The sequence below is a fragment of the Caretta caretta genome, chromosome 11, assembly GCF_965140235.1.
Source record: "Caretta caretta isolate rCarCar2 chromosome 11, rCarCar1.hap1, whole genome shotgun sequence".
NCBI lineage: Eukaryota > Metazoa > Chordata > Testudines > Cheloniidae > Caretta > Caretta caretta.
The window spans coordinates 75,386,431-75,408,807 of NC_134216.1; the positions used below are offsets into that span (position 1 = coordinate 75,386,431).

General features: G+C 47.3%; 1 protein-coding gene across 6 annotated transcripts in view; it reads right to left on the minus strand.

Annotated features, from left to right (window-relative positions):
* The window catches only part of SH3BP4 (SH3 domain binding protein 4), a 142,718-nt gene that overhangs the window by 98,321 nt on the left and 22,020 nt on the right, over nt 1-22,377 (minus strand). For 2 of the 6 annotated variants that reach the window (XM_075118177.1, XM_075118176.1), the window contains one exon: nt 6,698-6,971. The exons of 3 other annotated variants lie outside the window; for them this stretch is intronic. In XM_075118177.1, the coding sequence (XP_074974278.1) occupies nt 6,698-6,722 (25 nt within the window). In that variant the 5' untranslated portion in view covers nt 6,723-6,971. Of the gene's footprint in view, nt 1-6,697; nt 6,972-22,377 lie in introns of those variants that run through there. One more of the 6 variants, XM_075118174.1, reaches the window with a different exon arrangement.

Consider the following 22,377-nt stretch of genomic DNA (forward strand, 5'->3'; position numbering starts at 1 on the left):
AACTGCAAAAAGAAAAGGAGGACTTGTGGCACCTTAGAGACTAACCAATTTATCTGAGCATAAGCTTTCGTGAGCTACAGCTCACTTCATCGGATGCATTCAGTGGAAAATACAGTGGGGAGATTTATATACACAGAGAACATGAAACAATGGGTGTTACCATACATACTGTAACGGGAGTGATCAGGTAAGGTGACAGGTTTCAGAGTAGAAGCCGGGTTAGTCTGTATCCAGAAAAAGAAATGGAGGACTTGTGGCACCTTAGAGACTAACAAATTTATTTGAGCATAAGCTTTCGTGGGTGAATACCCACTTCGTCAGATGCAACTTTGTAACTCTGGTTATTTTACCACTTACTTTCTATTACTGATTTTAATAAAAAGTCTTTAAGGTCATATCTGTCTCAGTGTGAGCTTCCCGTCATACCCCCACGGGACCTCTGTAAATTCTGTGGAGCCTGACTCGGAACAAGAACTTTTATCTTCTGATCAACCAGATTGGCGAGCATAAGACCCATACTAATTAATATTAATTATTAATATCAATTAAAATAAAATAAAATAGATCAATTGAATTAATATTAGCACACCCTAAATCAGGCAACACTGGAACAGGGTGGATTTCACTCATTCAGTCACAGAGGTTCAGAGCTCTGTCCATCTCCCCCAGAGAACACATTCTTTGTCTTGGTAAAAAGAAGCAGGCCATGCTTAGCTGTGACCAATCGCTGTCACACCAGAGAGCAGCTCACTGCCTGTTCCCATCAGTAAGGCTGGGAAACCAGCCCCTTCCTTGAGAGAGAAAGGGGAAGGTATGCAAGAGAAAGCACTAGAGATTCACCCAGCTGCATGCCTGGGATGCCAGACTGAGCCCCCTGATCACTCCAGGCATGGAGAATAGGTGGAAACAGCTTCAGAGAAACGCTAGGATAAGTCACTCATTTCATTCCAACAATGAGCTATTTTCAGTCACAATGAAGTCGTACTGGAAACCAAGCTGGTGGGTGGGCGTGTGATTTATCATGGCCACAGCAAGTGACAGGAAGAGCCATTTCATGGAAACCTCAGAGGGTAGAAGAGGGAACAACTCCCTTTTTCCACTTCTTCAAAAATGGGATCATCCTCTCCAACACCACCAACTCTGAACAAGGCCATGAAGCCTGCAGAAATCTTACTGGTGGCACAGGGCTCTAGCTGCATAGAATCTGGGGGGCTCTGTGGGAATGGAGCAGGTGGTTTCTGGAATGGTTTTTGGGGGGAGAGGTGGGTTTAAAAGGAAGAAGAAGCTTGAACTTTGTAAACCCTCTAAACTCTTTCAGAATTCAGATCCATTTGGAGAAGATCTCTACATCCCTCAAGCTTAAAATGAAACCACAGGTCCCTCCCAGCTCCAGCCACTTCTTAAGCGACTATTTTTAACCTCTTTTTATAAGATTTTCATTGAGCTGCTACTTAGAATCATAGAATATCAGGGTTGGAAGGGACCTCAGGAGGTCATCTAGTCCAGCCCCCTGCTCAAAGCAGAACCAATCCCCAATTTTTGCCCCCGATCCCTAAATGGCCCCCTCAAGGATTGAACTCAAAACCCTGGGTTTAGCAAGCCAATGCTCAAACCATTGAGCTATTCCTCCCTCTACCAGGATGCCCTAGTAAAACTCAGACCTAGCATTGCCCAGGCCATGATTTTCCTACAATCTTGGGTGTTTGGGAAACTACATGTTGGGGGTGCAGAGTGAGAGTAAACAGAATTTTCTTTGGATGATTTTAGAGTTATTCAGCACTGGCTAGGGTCATTGCTTCCACCAGGCGATAAATATCCCTGCCTTCAAAGCCCTGCATCAGCCTGCCCCGCTCACATCTCTGATCTATTCTCCTTCAGCACTGCAGCCAGTCTCACCCGGGATGCCTATCTGTCACCTCCTCCTTCCACAGGCACCTCGGTAGCTTCTTCCATGCCGCCTCCTATGTCTGCAATCCCCCCTGCCCACTATCCAAGCCACCTCACCTGGTGCATTCAAACTCCCCTTGAAAGTTCCCATCTGCCGCAGCCCTTAGAAACCAAACACGAAACAAAGACTGTTTCTTAATAAAGGAATCAAACCAGGAAGGCGTGGCCACACCCTACGGAGGAAAGGGGAGCTCTGACCATCCTCCTCCTCTCCTTGTCCATTCATGACCCTCACTTGCAGTCCTGTCAGATCAGAGCTGGACGCTCCTCAGGATAAGGACCTCCTACCTTCCTTGCAGGGGAGGTGCCCAGCACATAGAATACTCAAAAAAACACAACAACCCTTTCTGATGCCTGCGTACACTAGTGCCCACAGCTGTTTTCAATACCGATCAGCAGGTACTGAAATCCTAAATACCACTGGCAGCCACAGCTTTGATTCCCTGGACACACAAAAACTTCCATGTCCACAGGAAGGTCGTACTGCCCCTTCTGACACCAGCACTGTCCTTTGCCGAGCATTAGCAGGCATCCAGGACCTCACAAGTCAGCTCCCCAGCAGAGGATAAGTCAGTGACGTGGAGTCTGGGTGTACCCTAAGTGGAAGTTGCTTTATTTACAAACATACAGCAGTCCTGGAATAGAGGCAGTCACAAACAGCATGCAGGAAGCCACTGCTTCCTGGAACCTCAGCCAAGCTCCTGTGCCCACTTCCTAGGAAGCAACCTCACCTCAAGAATTCACTCTAATAAGAGACCAAGGCAGAGTGCAAACTTTCCTGCTGCTTGCACAATTCCCTCTACTGAGAATCTTGCATAATACACAGCATGTCTTCCCAAGACTAACCATTTGTTCACACACAGAGGAAAGAAACGTGGAGAATTAAGTGTAACAGCACCACCTAGTAACACCTGTCTTAGCCTGCTAAAAATTTGCCCTAGGAATTTGCTGGAATTATCGACTGACAATGAACACACAAATGCTGAGTATAGAGCATTTATAATCCACAGACCCCCAAAAGACTTTACAAGAAGAGGGTAAAATAAGTATCTCTATCCACATTTTTACAGACAAGGAAACTTGGACACTGAGGGTGGGATTCTTCAGAAGCGCTTGATGGCCTAACTCTGCTCCCATTGAGGTCAGCAGGAGAACTCCTTCCAGCTTCAACAGGAACAGCATTTGGGCAGTGCTGAGTGCTTTTGAATATCCTGCCCAGAGATTAACTGACTTGCCCAACACCAAAGTAAATCAGTCCAAGCAAGGCCTTTAACCCAGGATTCCTGATGTCCCATTTTATGCCCTATCCAGTGGGCCATAATTCCTGCTGCGGTGTCTAATCTTTGAAGACATTTACAGCCTCTGCAGACAGTTTCCTCAGTTGTTGGCGATACTAGCAAAGACCCTGAACAACAATGCACAGAGTCGGCCCCTTTGGGGTGCATGCACACCTGCATGCATGGCCTTGAAGCTACAGAAACAGTGATTATTCTAAAAAGACATTGTCATAAATTCTCACCCCCTGCTGTATGCGTAGCCAGGGAAGTACTTCAATGATGGCTGAATAATCAGTGTCCTGGAACCTTGGCTTACAAGCCCTCTTTAACATTAACAACCTTTTGGTCAAAGATTCGCAGGTTAAGTACTCCCCCCGCCCGGAGATTCATTTGGTCTTTGCTCAGGAGCTTGGACAAGAGCCCTGCTTCAGGCTGTTTCTTGGCATCGTGAAAGTTCAGAATGGCCACAATGTGTATTTCAGTCCAAGGCTACAGACACTAGACGTCTGATGAGAAGAAGCCTGCTGCCGCACTCATATCGTATCTGTCACTGTAAACCTGGATGCCTTACAGCTGTTTGTGCAGAGAATTGAAAGCATCCCTCACTGGGCTCTGGTCACTCAGATGCTTAAAACTGCAGTTGCAAATGTGATGCTGTTGCAAAAAGCAAGTACAATTTTAGGTTGCATTAACAGAGGCACAGCATGCAAGTCACGCGAGGTTACAGACCGCTCTACTCTACTGTGTCCAGTTTTGGTCACCATTCTCTAGAAAGGATGTAGAGAAGCTGGAAAGGATCCAGAGGTGAGTGACAAAGATGATCAAAGGGATGGAACACAAGCCAGATGAGCAAAGGCTGAAGGAACTGGGTATGTTTAGTTTGGAAAAGAGGAGATAATGAGGGGGGACATGACAGCGGTCTTCAAATTCTCGAAAGGCTGCCATAAAAAAAAAGATGGAGAAAAATTGTTCTCTCTTGCCAAAGAGGGCAGGACAAGAGGCAGTGGGTTCAAATTAGAGCAGAGCAGATTTCGATTAAATCTCAGGAAAAACTTCCTAACTGTGAGAACAGTGGGACACGAACAGACTGCCTAGGGAGGTCATGGAAGCTCCTTCCCTGGAGGTTTTCAAGAGGAGACTGGACAGCCATCTGTCTTGGATGGTTTAGACATGACATAAACCCCGCATCCTGGCAGGGGGTTAGACTAGATGGCTCTTGCGGTCCCTTCTAACCCCATGGTTCTAGGATTTTAAGCACGGGGCTATGGCACTTACGCCGCCCAGAGACCGACCACACTGGTCAATCCCAATGGGTTTGGGAGACCCCTTTCATTCTGGGCTATTTTTCTCCCAGTATGTCCATCCTCATTAAGCCTCAGTGAGTTTGTAATGTGCCCACGTAGCTATTAAAAGCCCCCCACTGTCCTATCAATGACCATTCTCCCTAATCACTTACATGGTTCGTTCCCAGACAGATACTCCCACAAAAGGATGGGACATATTCCAAGGAAGTATGTTTGCCAGCAGCCTGTTCCTCATCAAGGCACTGTTGTCCTTACTTTGGACACTAGGCACAATGGAGGAAGCAACCCACAAGCAAGCGACTAATGGACACTGACAGGCAAGGAGAGAGAGAGAGCTCCTTTTAGTGACGCTCCCTTCAAATGCGCTAAGGGATACTAAAGACAGTCTACCATAGGGCACGAGCATAACAAAGGGCCAAACGTGCAGCGGGCTCGAGGAACACCAAGAGCACAGTGTCACACCAGCCTCCCAAGAGCACGTTTCTGCTGAATCAGACTTCTAGCACCGGGCCTCCAGTCAGCATTTCTCAAGCTAGATGAATGCCAACAAACACTGCCACAGCAGCACCCACGTACGAGCAGCGGCTGTCAGGCGGCTCCTCGCAGCCTCCTTCCAGCTGAACCTTTGCCCAGAAACAGCACCTGGGGGGTTTACACAACAGTTTAACTCACAACTGCCAGGGGATCAGAAAGGCTGAGGCTCCCTGGGAAAGGCTGGCCTCAGAGCCTCTGGCCTGACTGAAAGCACTGAAATAATACTGGTTCTCATCAGCTTCCCGGTCTCAGGCGGGTGTCTGCACTACAGGGGCTATGGCAACACAGCGACGGAGCTGCAGGGGGGATACTTCCTACGGTGATGGAAGAGGTTTTCCCCATCAACGTACGTAATCCACCCTCTCGAGCGGTGGTAGCTAGGTCATGGGAAGAATCATCCATCGACCCATCTGCAAATACCCCGGAGGGGAGATTGGCATAGCGGTGTCACTCGGGGGTGTGCATTTTTCACACCCAAATGCCATCGTTATGCTGCCCTAACTTTTAAGTGTAGGCCAAGCCTTACTTTACATACCATCCAGGATGGGTTTGGGCTGACATCTGAACTTGGGCCCTTCTCTATGCCATCAGAGATCACCCATCACTAACACACCTCGAGTTCAGACAGGCACAACGAGCAGGTGTGGGGGGCGGACGGGGTGATGGGCTGGATGCCGAGCAATTTTGAAAACCAGACACCTAAACGAGTGGTCGAGATATAGGCTCGGGGACCTTTTTTTCTTAAAGTCTTGGTCCACGGGTTGCACTGGTACCCCATCTCCTGGATGGTCTATCTGGACACTACGCGTTCTCAATTTACCTCTCATTTTCTTGCTGGCAAATAAACCTTTTTGGATTAACAGACAGGAAAAAAAAATTCAGTCGAGTAATAGCTTCTTTAAAAGCTTAACCTTGATTTAATGTTCTTACATACGATTTAATTATTCCAGGTACTGATCTCAGTTTATCTTTTAGTGGATTACACTCTACCTACAGCTACTCCAAATACTGCTCGGGACTGTCCTCTATATTTGAGCCAGGGCTATTTGGCATTCAGACAACGGACAGTAGATGTGTTTAAATCAAAAGCTAATCCAAACATGACTTTTAATCACATCTCTTCTGAAAATAGCACCTTGAAGTGAGCCACACTGATCGTTACATTTGCAAGATGATGTTTTGGCTATACCTGGGCCTCGAGTACCTTAACTGGTTGGCATAACTAGCAGTGTTTTCTCGTGAACACACGATGATGGGCCAGGAAGGAAGCAAATCTAACTGACTATGGGTAAGTGACTTTGTTCCAAGTTCACTGCTCTGCCCATGCAGTCCCACTCTAAACACAAAGATTCCCAGGTGCCATCAACACATGCTAGATGCAACAAGCAATGCTCATCAGCCTGGTGTGCGACATTGAGGCTCATAAAATCCCCCTTACATATAGAATGCCATCTGGGATCCCACCCACGGTGCTTCTTTTCCACTAGAGGTAGCTGAAAGTTTTACGGCACATGATGGACTCAGGAGATTTGGCTTTTTAAGTTCCTGGCTCTGAGTTGGGACTGACTGTGTAACAGTTTGGGCAATCCGTGCCTCACTTTACCTACTTGTATATATTGAGATGAAGACACTTACCCACCTTTGTGAACTGTTGGGACATCTACAGATGGCAAATGCTGCTCAGTATTATTGTTCACTCATTAACCACAGAGTCACGAGATCCATTTACAAATCAGCACCTTTGAGGCTGCCTTTTCCACAGCTTTTCTGATGAGCAGAAGTTTTAGTCCTCTCTGGGTTTCATTCCTTCCCCTCAGCCTTAGGCATTGCTTGAGGAGCTCTCCAATTCAAACCTTAGGGGCTAATCCCAAAAGCTTGTCTCCAGAAAGATGCATCAGTTCAGTTTAAGCTGTAATTTTAGAAAGATGTAGTCAACAAGTGCAAAAGTCTGAGCGGCCAATCTGATTTCAGTTTAAGTGAGGATTATTTTGGTTTACCTTCAGTCTGCTTCTGGTTGACTAAGGGCTTGTCTACCTTTGGGAATTTACTGAAAAACTATTCTGGAATAAGAGCTTGCACACAGGGAGTTATTCCAGAATAGCTATGTCAGGAAGTTTCCAAGTGCACACAAGCCTTTACCCATGTGGTTTCTCCTGCAGCACTTACCTACCAGTAACAGCAGTACACTGTCAAAAACAAACGTGCATTGTTTCTTTAGCAAACCTGACAAGACCCTGGAAACAGCATAAGGCCTTCTAAGTCTCCTCACAGGCCAGGATATCAGATAAAAGTTAGATTTAAATGGGAAAAGAAAATGGAGACAAGCTTGCTTCTAAAAGGACTCCCCCCAGGGGAGTGAAGCCAAACTAACTAAAGGTGTGAATTCACAGTGCTTCAAATCTCATTAGAACCATGAGGATGCCCTCATGTCAGAAGTGAAGTGGCTTTAGCTGCCTTTAGCTTATAGTGAATTAGGCTAAACTGAACTATGGACACTACTTCTGCAACAGCGTCTCCACGCAGGGGTTTAAAGCACTGGAACTAACAAGCTGTAAATTCAGCTTAGCTCCCCATGTCGACAAGCCCCAAGATTTCACTGTTTAGCCTCGGTCCTTCTCAGGTTCACATCAACAGGGGCACAAACAGGCTCATCGGCTGCCCGCAACTGGGGGCAGCTAGTTATGATCCCACAGACTTCAGTGGAACTATTCATGTGCTTCAAGTTAGGCACCGGCCATGCCAAGTCAGGGCTTAAATCCCAGAGTCAGTCTTTCCTGAATACATTCTGGAAGAGATAAAGCAACATCTAAAATATGCTTGAAGTTGACAAGAAACCCCACACATGTAAAATATTTTTTGCTTGAGTTTCTTGCTCTGTGGAGTTGCCTTCTAATAAAGAAGGCAATCTAGTCTATACAGGTTCTCAGACAACCCTCCTCAAGGTAGTACCCGAGCGCCGTCCCATCATGCACTGAGTGACACAACTAATGCCCATCACATGTGGTTCATTCTCTCCCTCATCCTCTCAGCAGGGCAAGAACTGCATGACCAGGAGGGATTTTGAGCTCATTTTTCAAATGCGCACTTCACGAGGAAGGTGGAGCGGTTCGGGGTTGGCCCTGGTTTCTGTGGGAGCTGGTTCCTCACGCGGGGGCCGACCCCCGGCACAGACTAGCTTCACCCTTTTCGCCTGAAGCACCGTTGGTGCTAGTGAAGCCGAATTGTTATTCACAGACCTCACCCCACAGCTTCAGGAGATCTCTTAGACACTCTGGGCCCAGCCCGCCTTGAAGAGGGTTGAGAGCTTGGCTCACTTTTCCACAGGAAGTGAGCAGAGAGAGCTGAGGACAAGCTTGATAGGCGTTGTGGAAAGGTAAATGGTGTTGACTCAGCCAGACCCAATACGTTAATGGTAACGAGTGCGTGTCAATGTTAGGTGCATGTCTTACACTCAGGCTCGAATCCAGCAAAGCAATTAAACACATGCTTAAGTCCCACTGAAGTCAACGGAGGTCATTTAAACACATAGCTGTGTATGTTTAGCGTAGGGGCCAGGCTCCGGGTACCTTACACCTGCGCTTGAAAGCTGTGCAAGTCCCCCGCCTCCACTGCCACGTGACCCCGACACTCTCGTAAGCAGAGTTCATGCCGCAGGAGTCGCCTCCCACATCCCGCCTGGAGTTCTGCGCCTCTCAAGCCGCTGTGTCCCCACCGCGTCCTGCCGGCCGCTTCTGAACGAATAATCCATCCCCCGAAGAGACCTGTTTCAGCGGAGTAAAAATCCAACACAGGCATTTACCTGCCAGGTGTCGGGACTAGCATTCCTCACCATTTTGCTAACCATTCGCCAGGGGTTTATTTACAAATGCTCTGTTGCACTAGCATCTTCTGCGGTCATTTATACCTGCCCAACAGTGCACCTCCTTTCAACTCCTCTGCACTCTGACTGGATGGCCTTTCCCATCTGCTGTGAACAGGTGTGCCAACCGAGCTGCAGAGCCCTTTAGCGTGCGCCCCGGGGCTCCCACTCTTTTCCTGTGGCAGGGGAATAACGCAAGGATTTCTGTGGCGACAGACTCCGCTCTCAGACACGGGACTGTGGTGACTTAACCCCAGGATCCGGCAGAGGAGTAAAAGCTGAGCTGTTACGGGAAAATATTTTTACACCACCACAGACCTCGTCCATAAAAGTTACCAACAGCCAGCCAGAGAGATGGCGAAAGCTGCAAGGAAAGTAGGTGGGTTTTTAACTTGTGTTGTTGTGATGGGGCACAGCCTGCAGCATCTGTGCTGGAACAGTGAATAAGGAGGATACGTGGTACTTTCCCTTCAGCAGCAATGGCATGGATTCCCCAAGAAGAAGATCAAAGGCTGGCCACCGAAGGCCCCGACTCTAAAAGGACGTGTGTACAGCTTTACTCATGCAACTAGTTCCATCCGAGCTGTTGACGGAGGTGCATACGTTTCTGCAGGCTCAAACCCCAAGGCCTGGCCTGTATGTGGTTTTTTTGTACTGCTATACCAATTAGGGTTGCAATGAATCTACGTATACTAACACAACCCATAGTGTGGATGTGTTTATACCAGTATAAAAAAAAAGATACCTTATACCCAATATAGCTCATTACATCAGTTTACAGGCAGAGGAAAGGTGCTGATACCCGTGTAACTGAATCTAGACTGGGATTCATTATACTGGTACAACTCAGGTGTTTAGACAAGCCCTTAGAGATCCTGCTTGGGGCAGACATTGGAGCCAGTGGGTCAGAGAGCTTAAGTGCTCTTGTAACCAAAATTAGATGAGACTTATCTGTGTACAAAGTACCTTGATACAACGATGCGGATAGCTTCTTCAAATTATTTTAAATGGAGCTCTCTAAAAAGAGAGCAACATCCCAGAGTACAGGAGAGCTCTACACCTAGAAACCAAACTGAAGCAGGACACTTATAGAAAAGGACGACTTGTGGCACCTTAGAGACTAACAAATTTATTTGAGTGTAAGCTTTCGCGAGCTACAGCTCACTTCATCCTTTTCTTTTTGTGAATACAGACTAACCCGGCTGCTACTCTGAAACCTGTCAGGACACTTATAGTTAGAGAAAAAATTAAAATGTTTTAAGTTGCTTAAAACATACAAAACCCAAAACCAACACACCCCAACCTGACAGTGCACCCAACCCACATCTCCAGCTCTTGCTACTTTCCTGCAAGTCTCAGCTTCTTGGGTGTCTCTCGTATAGCCCTGGCTACTGGAATTACCTGCCGTATGAAAATCTCAGCAGTCTTCTAGCTCTCACACTTGCAGAGGAAAGCTGGAAAATGTGACCTCTAACAGCTCTAGAATCAGAAGGCAGATAAAAACTACCCAACGTTTATTATTGTTTTAAATCTCAGGTTTCGACTGCTTGGGGTCAGCAATACTGCACCACAGTTACTCCACCCCACTCGGGGGGGGGGGGGGCGGAGGGAGCCAGTGAATGCCAAGCCTATTGTTTCGGAATTTATTTTGAAATCATTTGGAGGTTGCAGAGTTTGGGGCTGCGCTAGAAACTTTTGCCAGGTCAGTTGGGAGGACTCTTTTTTTAGTTTAAGGACACCTACACAGCTACACCGCTAGCATAGCTGCAGTTATACCATATATATATATATATATGCAGCTTTTGACGGCATCGCACATTTCACCCGCTGAACTGCTACTTAGCTTGGAAGCTCCGGGGGGGCAGGGACCTTCTCTTTGTTCGGTTTGTACAGCACCTAGCACAACAGGTCCTGGCTCATATTTCGGCTCCTAGTCGCTACGGTAGTACAAAGAAATAAAGCTGTGAGAGTGCTTTTGCCAGTACAAGCTGCGCCCCCGCTGGGCAGGTTGGCTGGTATAGCTACACCAGGGGTGGCCAACCCGGGGCTCCAGAGCCACATGTGGCTCCTTGTCTAGGCACCGACTCCGAGGCGGGAGCTACAGGCACCAACTTTCCAATGTGCCGCGGGGCGCGCACTGCTCGACCCCTGGCTCTGCCAGTCCCTGCCCCCACTCCACCCCTTCCTGCCCCCTCCCCTGAGCCTGCAGTGCCCTCGCTCCTCCCCCATCCCTCCATAGCCTCCTGCATGCCACAAAACAGCTGATCGGGCGGTGCAGGGAGGGAGGAGGCGGCACTGATCGGCAGAGCTGCTGGTAAGTGGGAGACACCGGGAGCAGGGTTGGGGAGCTGATGGGGGGCTGCTGACATATTACTGTGGCTCTCTGGCAATGTACATTGGTACATTCTGGCTCCTTCTCAGGCTCAGGCTGGCCACCCCTGAGCTATGCAGTACAGCTCTACTGGCAAACCATTCCTAACATAAAAACAGATCGTCTCTGCGGGATTATGTTGCATTGGGCTATAGCAGATAGAAACGGAGGTTTCAAGAGAAGTTCAGCAGATAAAGGAACTCAGCAGGATTTCTGCACAGATTCTGTCTATTGGCAAACCAACATTACATCTAACAGGATATGTACAAAGAAATAACCCTAAACGCTGGATGAATTCACAGCAGACCCCGGATTTTTTAATTGATAATTTAGCATCGTCACAGTCAGTTTCAATGTACTCTCTTGATATTTTAGTACTTCAGAGCAAAGAACATACTGTGATGATCAGAAAAAAGCCAATTGCAAGTTTTACAGGCTGGAGTTTTATTATGTCAAAGAGGCGCAAGGCAGAATATGAAGAACTTAAAACACACTTTTTTGGGGGAAGGTTTTTACACATTTTCTTTTGTATTATTCATTTGAAGAAAAGAACAGAGCTCTAGGATCATAAGCCAAACCCTTTTGTAGCTAACACTGATGTTCAACCGTGCTTGTCCTGATTTCAAAGCAGCAATCATTTTTGCAGAAAAAAATATCCGTGTGTCTTTCCTACATGATTTTTAAATTCAAGTAAGTTAGAGAGTTCAAAGATGTAATTAGAATTTCTGCTGATTGGGCTTCCTCCTCAGGCAGCCAACAATCCAGATTCACCACACACAAGCAAATACAAAAAGTTTTAGAAAAATACAGCTGGTAAGAAGACCTTTTCGCTTACGTATAATCATCATCATATAACATAAATCCCAGTTATTTCAGGTACCACATTAGTAACAGCTTTAAAACAAAAGAGATAAACAGAAACGTCTCTACACCTAGAAACCTACTGCAATACCTGATCAAAAATTGCTACATACTAGATTTTTAAACATTTGTTTTTCGCTTCACAGCTGATCCTTCATGAGCTACAAGCCATCCAGGCCAAAAATTCTCCTAGAAACAAAATTCCCACAGCAGATGCAATGCTAATGATTAGGTTTGCACAGAAATACCTCAAGCCAAAATATCAGGTCACAGTTCAAGCACATCAGGTTTCAACACCTACCAGGACATTGATCTTTTCTCACATTGCACTAACCCAAGGCCCTGCGGGTTTGTTTAAACACAGTCATTCACTCCACATCCCTTCCTCCAAAGACTTTCCTGATGACAGCTGTAAGATGCACACACATGGTGATCACTGTCACATGGCAGAGAGGTAGCAGGCCCTGTACCCAAGACTCTAGGGCAGCCACTACTGACATACTGCACTTGCTTCTCCGTACCTTGTTCTGAGAAAGCTACAAAGTGACAGACTAGATCCTACCAAGATCTAACCCAACTCCAAAGTCTGCAGACAAACTGACTTCTGTGGGAGTCTAACTGGGGGGTGTTCCCTGCTACACTGCCCCCACCCCGATGAATTTTGGGAGATGATCTCAGAATTTTATTCCCACCTAATTCCGAGTGGAAAAGGTTTGTAGGAGCATCACTTCTCTTCAGTTCACCCAACACCAGGCCTCCCCAGGGGAAGAAAGAGGCTTTTTGCATATACGCCTCTGACCAAGCTTATCAAAATCAGCAGCCACAGACGCACTCTCACTTAACACGCTACATCAGCACGGCACTGTGTCACAGGGGAAGCTGAAAGGCAGAGCTAGAAGAGGCTGCAGAGCGCCACACTGGCTACGCAAGGCTAGTCCACTTCATCAGGCAGCCAGTTCCACACGGACAATGCTATTGTGTGGCTGCTACTAGTGCTGTCCATCGAATGGGGCTCAACTCCGAGGCCAAGGTCCACCGCAGGTGTCCGGACTGGTGCTTGGGAGATGTGACGGGTGCTCACGCCTCACTGGAGGCCAAGAATGGGTGGGGAGAAAACAAAAACAAAACAAAAAAGATCTGTCATGCTTAAGCGCGGTAAGGGTGAGCAGCATTGTCATGGTAGTTCTCTTCTCGCCAACGACCCTGCAAGACACCACGCTGGACGAGTACGAATGCACCCAAAATCGCTCTCCCAAGGCCTAGAGAATAGCGAGCTGCAAGATTTTTAAAGCAGACAAAAATAAATTTACAGCAGCTCAGAAGTCTCAGCCCAAGGGACGTGGCCTCCCAGTGCCCATTAAAACGAACAGAAGTTGGGTATCCCAAATCCCCTGGGCAGCATTGAAAAATCTCCAGCTAAATGCTAGATTCTGACAGACAGCAGGAGTAAGGAGCCATGAATAAGGAGAAAGGAGGGCAGACCCTCAGCTGGTACCAATCAGCACAGTTCCACTCAAGCCAACAGGACTACTTGCAGAATAAGGTGCTAGCTAGCGTAAGGGTGGCAAGTACCTGGCACAGCACGTGCCCTCCAGTGCAAGCAGTTTGAGCCCTGTGGCTTCAATGAGTTAGTTACAGGATCAGGGCTTCAGCAGGTCGCTGAGAGGAACCAACTCACAAACGCCTGCTTTAAAAGTTACAGACTAAGCCTAATTTGGGGGCAGATTTTCTCAAGATTCCATCCCCTGCATGCAGGCAAGCGAGCGGGTTGGGTGAACACAGGCACACTGCAGGTGTGACCTGGGAAAGCGGGGGCCTCTACAGGCTTTCTAAAGGAGCCCAAGGAAATTTAAGCCTAAATTCCATTAAAATTTGGGCACCTAGCCCCCCGCTTAGGCTCCTTTGAGAAGTCAGCCTCACCTCTTCCACATACAGAATTAAAACCCTAGCTCCATAATCAGGGTCTCTTCACTGCCTAGCCTCCAAAACGATCCAGTTTGCCCTTAAAGCAATAAATTTCTCCAACCCCAAATGTTTTGGGCAACATCCGGACCAGGAGTCTCTATTTCTCCAGGATGTTCATGTACAGAGTCCTCCACTTACCCCCCGCTCCCCCTTGACAGAACAGCATGGTGCAGGGAACAGTGTTATCCAACACAATAACTACAAATAGCTCCCAACAGACATGTAACAAAAACAGGAGAAGAATGAGCTGGTGCACTGCCAACAATAAGTTTCCTTTGTACTGCTGCACAGCTGGTCGCTAAGATGTACAATAAATATGAAAGGGGTGGCTGGGAGGCGGGCCAGGCTGTGTATGCTTTGCTCGCCTCAGGGAACACACACATTCACGGGGAGTAGTCTCAGGGTGCTGCGTCTGGGCCCTCCTTTCTGATTCCAGGCGTAAGGGATTGTTTTGCAGTTCTCCTCTGCAGCTATCTACAAAGCCCAACGGCTGCCTTTTTCATCTGCTTTGGCCAGCACGCACTTCCCCAAGCTGTGCACCTGCTGGGTCCGGGCACACAGCTCCCGGCTTCAGGCCACAAGCCTCCGGGGTGTGCTCACGACACAAGTCAAGTTGCCCTACGCTTGGGCAAAATCAAAGCCATCTTACAGAGGGATCACACCATGCAGTGCTTATTTCTATTATGCCTAGAGGCTGCAGCCAGAATCAAGGCTCTGTTGTGCTAGGCACTGTCCAAGCACAGAGACAGTCCTGGGCCCAAAGAGTTTATAAGCCAAATAGACAAGACAGAGGGTGGGAGGGGAAGCAGCAGCACAGAGAGGTGAAGTGACTTGCCCAAGGTCCTACAGGAAGGAGTGGCAGAGCCAGGAATAGAACATGGGCCTCCTGGATCCCAGTCCAGGGCCACAGCCACCAGGCCCTGCTGCCTCTCTGGAGGTCTGATCGCCAGTGAGAAGAGGGACATTCACAGCACCTTCCAGCTGTAAAACCTGGGCCCCAGCAGGGAGGAATCCGGCATCTGCGCAGACACGCATTGACCAGTGGGGCTCTGCAGGCACACAGGGATGTACCCACAGAATTGGGGCTCCAAGGTGTTTCTGACAGACCACAGAGCAGCTCTGTTCAAGAGAAGTAACACGCGAAGATTTTCAAGTGGGATAAGAGTCCCCCTCCACTTTCCCCCTTCCACCTCACAAAAATGGAGTAAGATATTCCTCAAACTTTGCACAAAGAAAGGAGACTTAATTCCCTTTGGGAAGAACAAGGCTAGTAAATTCTGCTCCAAAAGGTATTTAGGAAAGCAAGGTGAGGAGAGTTAGGATGGGAACTGCTGAGCAACTAACTGCAGTGGTTGGGAACTCTGCAATATAGGGTAATTACCTGCGAAGTTGCCAGATCCTGTTTGGACTTCTCTACGTACACCCCTAGTCCAGCAGTTGCTTACCCAGAACTTTCCCAAACATCTACCTTGAGAAAGAACAGTTAGACTTTAAGGTCAGAAGAGACCATCATGATCATCTAGTCTGACCTCCTACACAATGCAGGCCACAGAACCTCTCCCATCCACTCCTGTAACAGACCCCTTCCCAACCCCAAACAGGGCCATCAGTTAGACCCTGAGCACATAGGTGAGACCCACCAGGCAGATACCTGAGAAAGAATTTTCTGTAGTAACTCAGAGCCCTCCCCATCTAGAGTCCCGACTGTTGGGAGTTCCCACAGCTGGTCTAGGCCCAGAAGATATCACTAGGTATCTTTTCAAATATTAGAGCAACGAGTCCTCCAGCTAAGCCAGGAAGAGGGGGAAAATCTTCACCCTCCCAATGATTTCTAAGGTCATTTATTTAAAAAAATTCAAGTTTTCTTTACAAGTAAGCTGCACCAAAAGGGGACACAAACCTAGGGCCCTTAAAGCCCCACCCTGAGGCGCAAAAAGGGTGCGTTTGGAATTTCCCAATCCTTGAGTCTGCTACTGTATTGCCACATTAACACCGGTTAGCACTAACAAAGTGTTTTGCTTTACAGAAGGAGTTCAAGCAGCCCTTTATACGCAGTTTGCAATCAGCGCTGCAGTTCGCTGCTAACGGAAATTACCAAGGGCCTCAGCCACAGTTCAAGGCTCAGAACGGCTCCCTGGCACACCTACTAAATCGAACAGATCCAGCCTTGGAGCAGCATATAGTCTCCCTTAGCGCTTTATTTGCTCTGCTCATCCTCGCAGCATAAAGTTCCCGGGCAGTGCGCAGGAGCTGCTGAGAGCTAGCGTACATACAAGGAGAAAAAGCCTGACTCTGCCATTATTGAGAGAGCTGATCTCTTAGGGGAAGTTCTAGAAATATCCGCAATAACTGTGGACCAGGCCAGGAGCAGCAGAACCTACCATGATGTGTCTGTAACTAAAGAGGGGCACGAGGTTTGCAGCACTAAAGGAGCAGCGAGATTCGAAGCCAAACACGCACACAGCCCTTCAATTTACACAAAAAGATGGATTTTTAATTACCACCCATCTTCCTCTTTTCCCAGGGGTGGGAAACATATTGAGATCATCTGACGCTTTGGCTCCCATCTCTCTCTGAAGCCCTGCAAGGTGTTATCTTAGCTAGAGACCAAGCTGAGATTCAGCAAGAGAGGTCTCACACACGTGCCACAGGCCCAGTTCTAATTACACACTGGGAAGCTGTGTGTTTGGACACAAATATCTTGTGAGGTGACAACAGCGAAGGACAGAAATTCCAGCTATGTAGGAATTTTCCAGAACATATTTTCCTTCCGCTATTGTAGGAGATGGTAAAATGAAGGACTAAAAAGGGGCAGTGACTTACAATCCAAGATTTTCTCCCCGCACACAGACAGCACCTCCTTAGCATGAGCGCTCATTACCAACACTAGCAAGGCAAGAGCAGAAGTTCCTACTGGAAACTGAGTGGCATCTGAACTGCATTCGGCCCCTTTTACTCACAGTAAGTTGTATTGTTACTTTGTCCCCGCAATCTACCCGGGGCTGTTTGCAATCTGGGGGGTATGGTACAGCTCAGTGCAATTAAAAGGTGGCAGAATCAGATTTTCAGTTCTTATCTGAAATACTGAATCAAACATCTTACTCTCATTGTAAGAAGCTAGAGTGAGCATTAGGAGGCTGTGTGGCCAGAGACAGGGACCTGGACTGGGGCTCAGGAGACCTGGGTTCTATTCCCAGCTCTGCCACTTGGGCTACTGGGTGACCCTGAGAAAGTCACTTTCCTGCCCCATGCCTCAGTTTCCCCATCTGTGAAACGGGGGATAAGAAGACTGACTTCTCCTTTGTAAAAAGAAAATGAGGACTTGTGGCACATTAGAGACGAACAAATTTATTTGAGCACAAGCTTTCGTGAGCTACAGCTCACTTCATCCAATGAAGTGAGCTGTAGCTGGATGAAGTGAGCTGTAGCTCACGAAAGCTTGTGCTCAAATAAATTTGTTTGTCTCTAAGGTGCCACAAGTCCTCCTTTTCTTTTTGCAGATACAGACTTACACGGCTGCTACTCTGAAACTTCTCCTTTGTAAAGTGCTTTGAGATCTACTGAAGAGGCAACACCACTTAGCTCTTATACGAATTATTACCCCACAACTCTAGATAAGGTCTTTCTGATAAGCATACTATCTACTACCGTTGTCAAACACACACCTCTCTCTAACAGGCTGATGACAACAGTGGGTATTTAAGAAGAGCTGTAATTCATTAACAAGTTGGCATGGACAGAATAATTGTTTTATGTTTACAGAACAAATATGCTTCCAGACACCTATCAGGTGAAACCTTGATATCAAAGTCGGGACTATGCTCAAGCCCAATCACTAACAGGGCATAGGGGGTTTCTGAGCAGGGTGCTGCCCCCAAGATCTCAGTAGTGACCTCCCGCCACATCGATCTTTTAGATCAGCTTCCTGATATCATGTGTCTGAAGATTTTTTGAGCTCTGGTATATTTATCAATCAGATTTATTCCAGCAGTGCCTTTGGATCAACAGCGCTCAGACCCCCACTGTGCTGCAGAAACAGTCCGAAGGTCTGACAGTCTATAAATAAATATTTAGCTCAGCCAATCAAGCGCTACCCATGACAATGTCCAGCCACTGCGCTGGAGGAAGTGCTCATTTTTAAAAAGGAAGAAGTGGCCCTTTTATAGCGATGGTAAATTTGTCCACTCTGAAGTTTTCTTCCGACCTGACCAACGGGATGCCAAGTGTAGGTCTCCCCAGAGAAGTTATTAACACAAGGCATTCCAACCTCCATTTGCACTGTAAGCGAACTGACAGAGCTAGAGGTAAGATGCAAAGGCCACTTCACTTCTGCTGCCGTGAAAATGCATTTATAGAAAGAGGGCCACTCCGCCCCCCACTCTTCCCCAGCTCAGGTGCAGGGCACATTCCTCTGCCCAAGAAGCATGCTGGCCTAAGCTTTCCCTCACCATGCCTGGTCATGCCTCACATCCTGGAATCTGAACCTGTGCATGTTTCAAAGGCTCCTATTAACAGCCACAGTAACAGCTGCTGCCTTTCCCATGTATGCTGGTAATCACACCTTAAAGTTGCCGCCAGGCCATTCCATCAGGCTGGACAGGGAAAATGTGGGTGCAGATGAGCTTGCCTCTCTCCAGCCCACGCAGAGGGAAATGCTGCATACACCAAATGCTGGGGAAGATTCACTGGCCACCTCTCAAGTGACATTTAAATTTCCTTGTTCCACTATATCCCCAACAGCCAAGCCCAAAGGATTTTAACCACCTCTTTGGAGTCACACCAACCCCATGAGAAAATCCCAGCTACTGGCTGATTTCTGGCAGAGATGAGGTTCTCCTGGGATGCTCTGGAACCGGTCGATTTCAGACGTAGGCAGGGCTACGTAGCGGCAATAACTTCGACAAGACAATGCCGGCACTACTTAGCAAAGCCAAAGTCCAGATCACTCGCTCCCAAAAGCGGGCGGACAAGGTTAACATATCCCCTATTGCTATTGTAGCTATTCTGGGTTCTGGGTTTTAGTGCTTATATGCAATTACTGAATTGGCTGACAATGTACACTTGGAGGGGTGTCAGGTTTTCCACTGGAGAACTGCCGACATGTGTTTACTGTGCAGTCAATTAAAGGAGCAGAATACACTGGCAATGGGCTCCGTGAAGATTTATTATATGACACATGCTCCGTCGCAGCCTGTGGGAAGGGGAAGGCAAGATGCTTCTAGTCTAGCTTACAAGTGCTCTGCTGGCCTGTCGAAGGGCGATGGAGGTGGGCTTTGAAGGCTGCGTGTAGCATCTTCTAATAGAGGCTTGAAGTTAGAGGTGTAAAAGAGATGGGTAGAAGATTTCCCTCTGGATCCAGAAACCTCAGCCTGCTCCAATTCACCCAGTGTCCACTCCCTGAGACGCATACACCACCAGGAAAAGGTTACATTTTAAACATGGTCAAATGGGAAAAGCCTCTGGATCAGAAAACGCTCCAGCAAATAGAAAATGAAAAAGCATCTAGGCACTCGGTGCCTGTCCCATCGCTACAGGATCACAGCACCAAGCATGCACACAGGAGAAGAGACTCACAGGTGAGCGACCCCAGATTGCTAACGGGCACAGCTCTGACCCGTTACACAGGGTTTAGCTGAACACTGCCAGAGTCCGGATGGACTGCCTGGCTAACTGACTCCATTAAAACGTTTCCTGCAGTGATTCACTTTCACGTCCAGTTCTTCATGAATCTTTCCAAAAGGCATGATACAAGGAGCTATTAAATTGGTCCCTTGGCTTTCCAAGCCACGCCTCAATAACAATAACAATTACTTCAACACTCACTGATTTCACATCCGATGAAGTGAGCTGTAGCTCATGAAAGCTCATGCTCAAATAAATTGGTTAGTCTCTAAGGTGCCACAAGTACTCCTTTTCTTTTTGCAAATACAGACTAACACGGCTGCTCCTCTGAAACCTGATTTCACATTGCAATTGCTCAGCAGTAATTTCTGAGTCCAGGCAGCTGAAGAGGAGAGGACAAAAGGAAAGATTCTGTATACACCTTATATGGACACGTATGCTATAAACTGTAACATGCCGCTGCCAGAAGACAGGGCTGGATGGATCACTCAATAAGTTGGCCTGTTCAGTTCACTCCCTCTGAAGCATCTGGCCACTGTCCGAAGACAGGATACTGGGCTAGATGGACCACGGCCCTGACCCAGTATGGCCAGTCTTATGTTCAGCTAATACCAGAGATCTGCTATGAGAGAAGGAAGCAACAAACCCACATTAACGCATTGTGGCTTTGTCCCCCTCTAGTGGCTGGTCCACAGAGAGAGGTTTGAGCCAGCTACTGCTTCCAAGCCCAGGGACATGGTCCTTCAGCTTAAATGATGAAGGATTATGCTTCTAGAGGTGGAATTCAATGCCACAGAGGTGTCCTGGCCCAGGGTGCCATTACAAACGCACACAAAACAATGGAGTTCTGGTCCACACCAAGGGCTCCCAGACACTACAGAATACAAAATAACAGTGCCGCAATTATCTGAATTTTTTTCTGTGTGTTTGACAGCCCTTTGTGTAGTCTGCTTCCATGGCCAGTGCAAGTCTTACCCAGCTGCAGAGAAGACACACACCTGAAGATGGAAAATGTGGGTGTCAGGAGGGCTCAGGGACAGATCCCTAGGACCTGCAGGCTGAAGTTACATCGCATTCGTTGGGGGAGGAGATTGTGTTTTGTTCGGTTGTTAAACAAGTTTGATTTGAAGCAGTTGGTTTCCCTTTAAAATTTCATTTAGTTAGGTCCAAAAGCAAGACCTTTTCAGCAAAAATATACACTTTGTCCACGTCATGCAACCCCCCTTCTTCCCCGGGACATTGGTCGGTTTTCTGTAGCTACAGCCCACAAACGAGAACTGGCCAGAGAGATGACATATGAGAGAGCCAGCTCTGCACTCTTCTGACCCTGTCCTCCCCTGCCCCAGGCCTGGCTTTTGACATCTCACTGTGGGATACCAGCCTCTGAAATGTGGACCACCACATCCCCCCTTTTCCACCCCACTTGCTGCCCCGTTTCCCACCTCTACACAACCACAGCTCACATGCCGCTGGGTCCACTTAGCTTACAAAAGCTACTGCTATCATCTATATGACCCTCATTGTAGGAGCAACATTCTACCCTCACTGCAGCCCTAGGAGACGGGGATGCATTAACTGCATTGTACAGAACAGAAGCACGGAAGGTAAGTAGCTTGCGCAAAGATGCAGAGCGAGGAATAGTACCCATAACTCCTAGCACCTTAAACACAAGCCCATCCTTCCGCTCCACTAGCGTGCTGCCCACATGACAAGCCATGAGCAACGTTCCTACCAGGGCTGTCAAGCAATTAAAAAAATTAATTGCACTGTTAAATAAGAGAATACCATTTATTTAAATATTTTGGGATTTTTTTCAACATTTTCAAATATATTGATTTAAATTACAACACAGAATACAAAGTGTACAGTGCTCACTTTATATTTATATTACAAATATTTGCACTGTAAAAAAATATTTTTCAATTCACCTCATACAAGTACTGTAGTGCAATCTCTATCATGAAAGTTGAGCTTACAAATGTAGAATTATGTACAAAATCTGCATTCAGAAACAACACAAAACTTTAGAGCCTACAAGTCCACTCAGTCTTACTTCTTGTTCAGCCAATTGCTAAGACAAACAAGTTTGTTTACATTTGCAGGAGATAATTCTGCCTGCTTCTTGTTTACAAGGTCACCTGAAAGTGAGAACAGACGTTCGCATGGCACTGTTGTAGCTGGTGTCACAAGCTATTTACATGCCAGACATGCCAAAGATTCACGTCTCTTTATGCTTCAAGCACCATTCCAGAGGACACGCATCCATGCTGATGATGGGTTCTGCTCGATAATGATCCAAAGCAGAGCAGACCGACGCATGTTCATTTTCATCAACTGAGTCAGATGCCACCAGCAGAAGGTTGATTTTCTTTTTTGGTGGTTTGAGTTCTGTAGTTTCTGCATCAGAGTGTGTTGCTCTTTTAAGACTTCTGAAGGCATAATCCACACCTCATCCCTCTCAGATTTTAGAAGGCACTTCAGATTCTTAAACCTTGGGTCAAGTTCTGTAGCTATCTTTAGAAATCGCACATTGGTACTTTCTTTGTGTTTTGTCAAATCCGCAGTGAAAGTGTTCTTAAAACAAACATGTACTGGGTCATCATCTGAGACTGCTATAACATGAAATATATGGCAGAA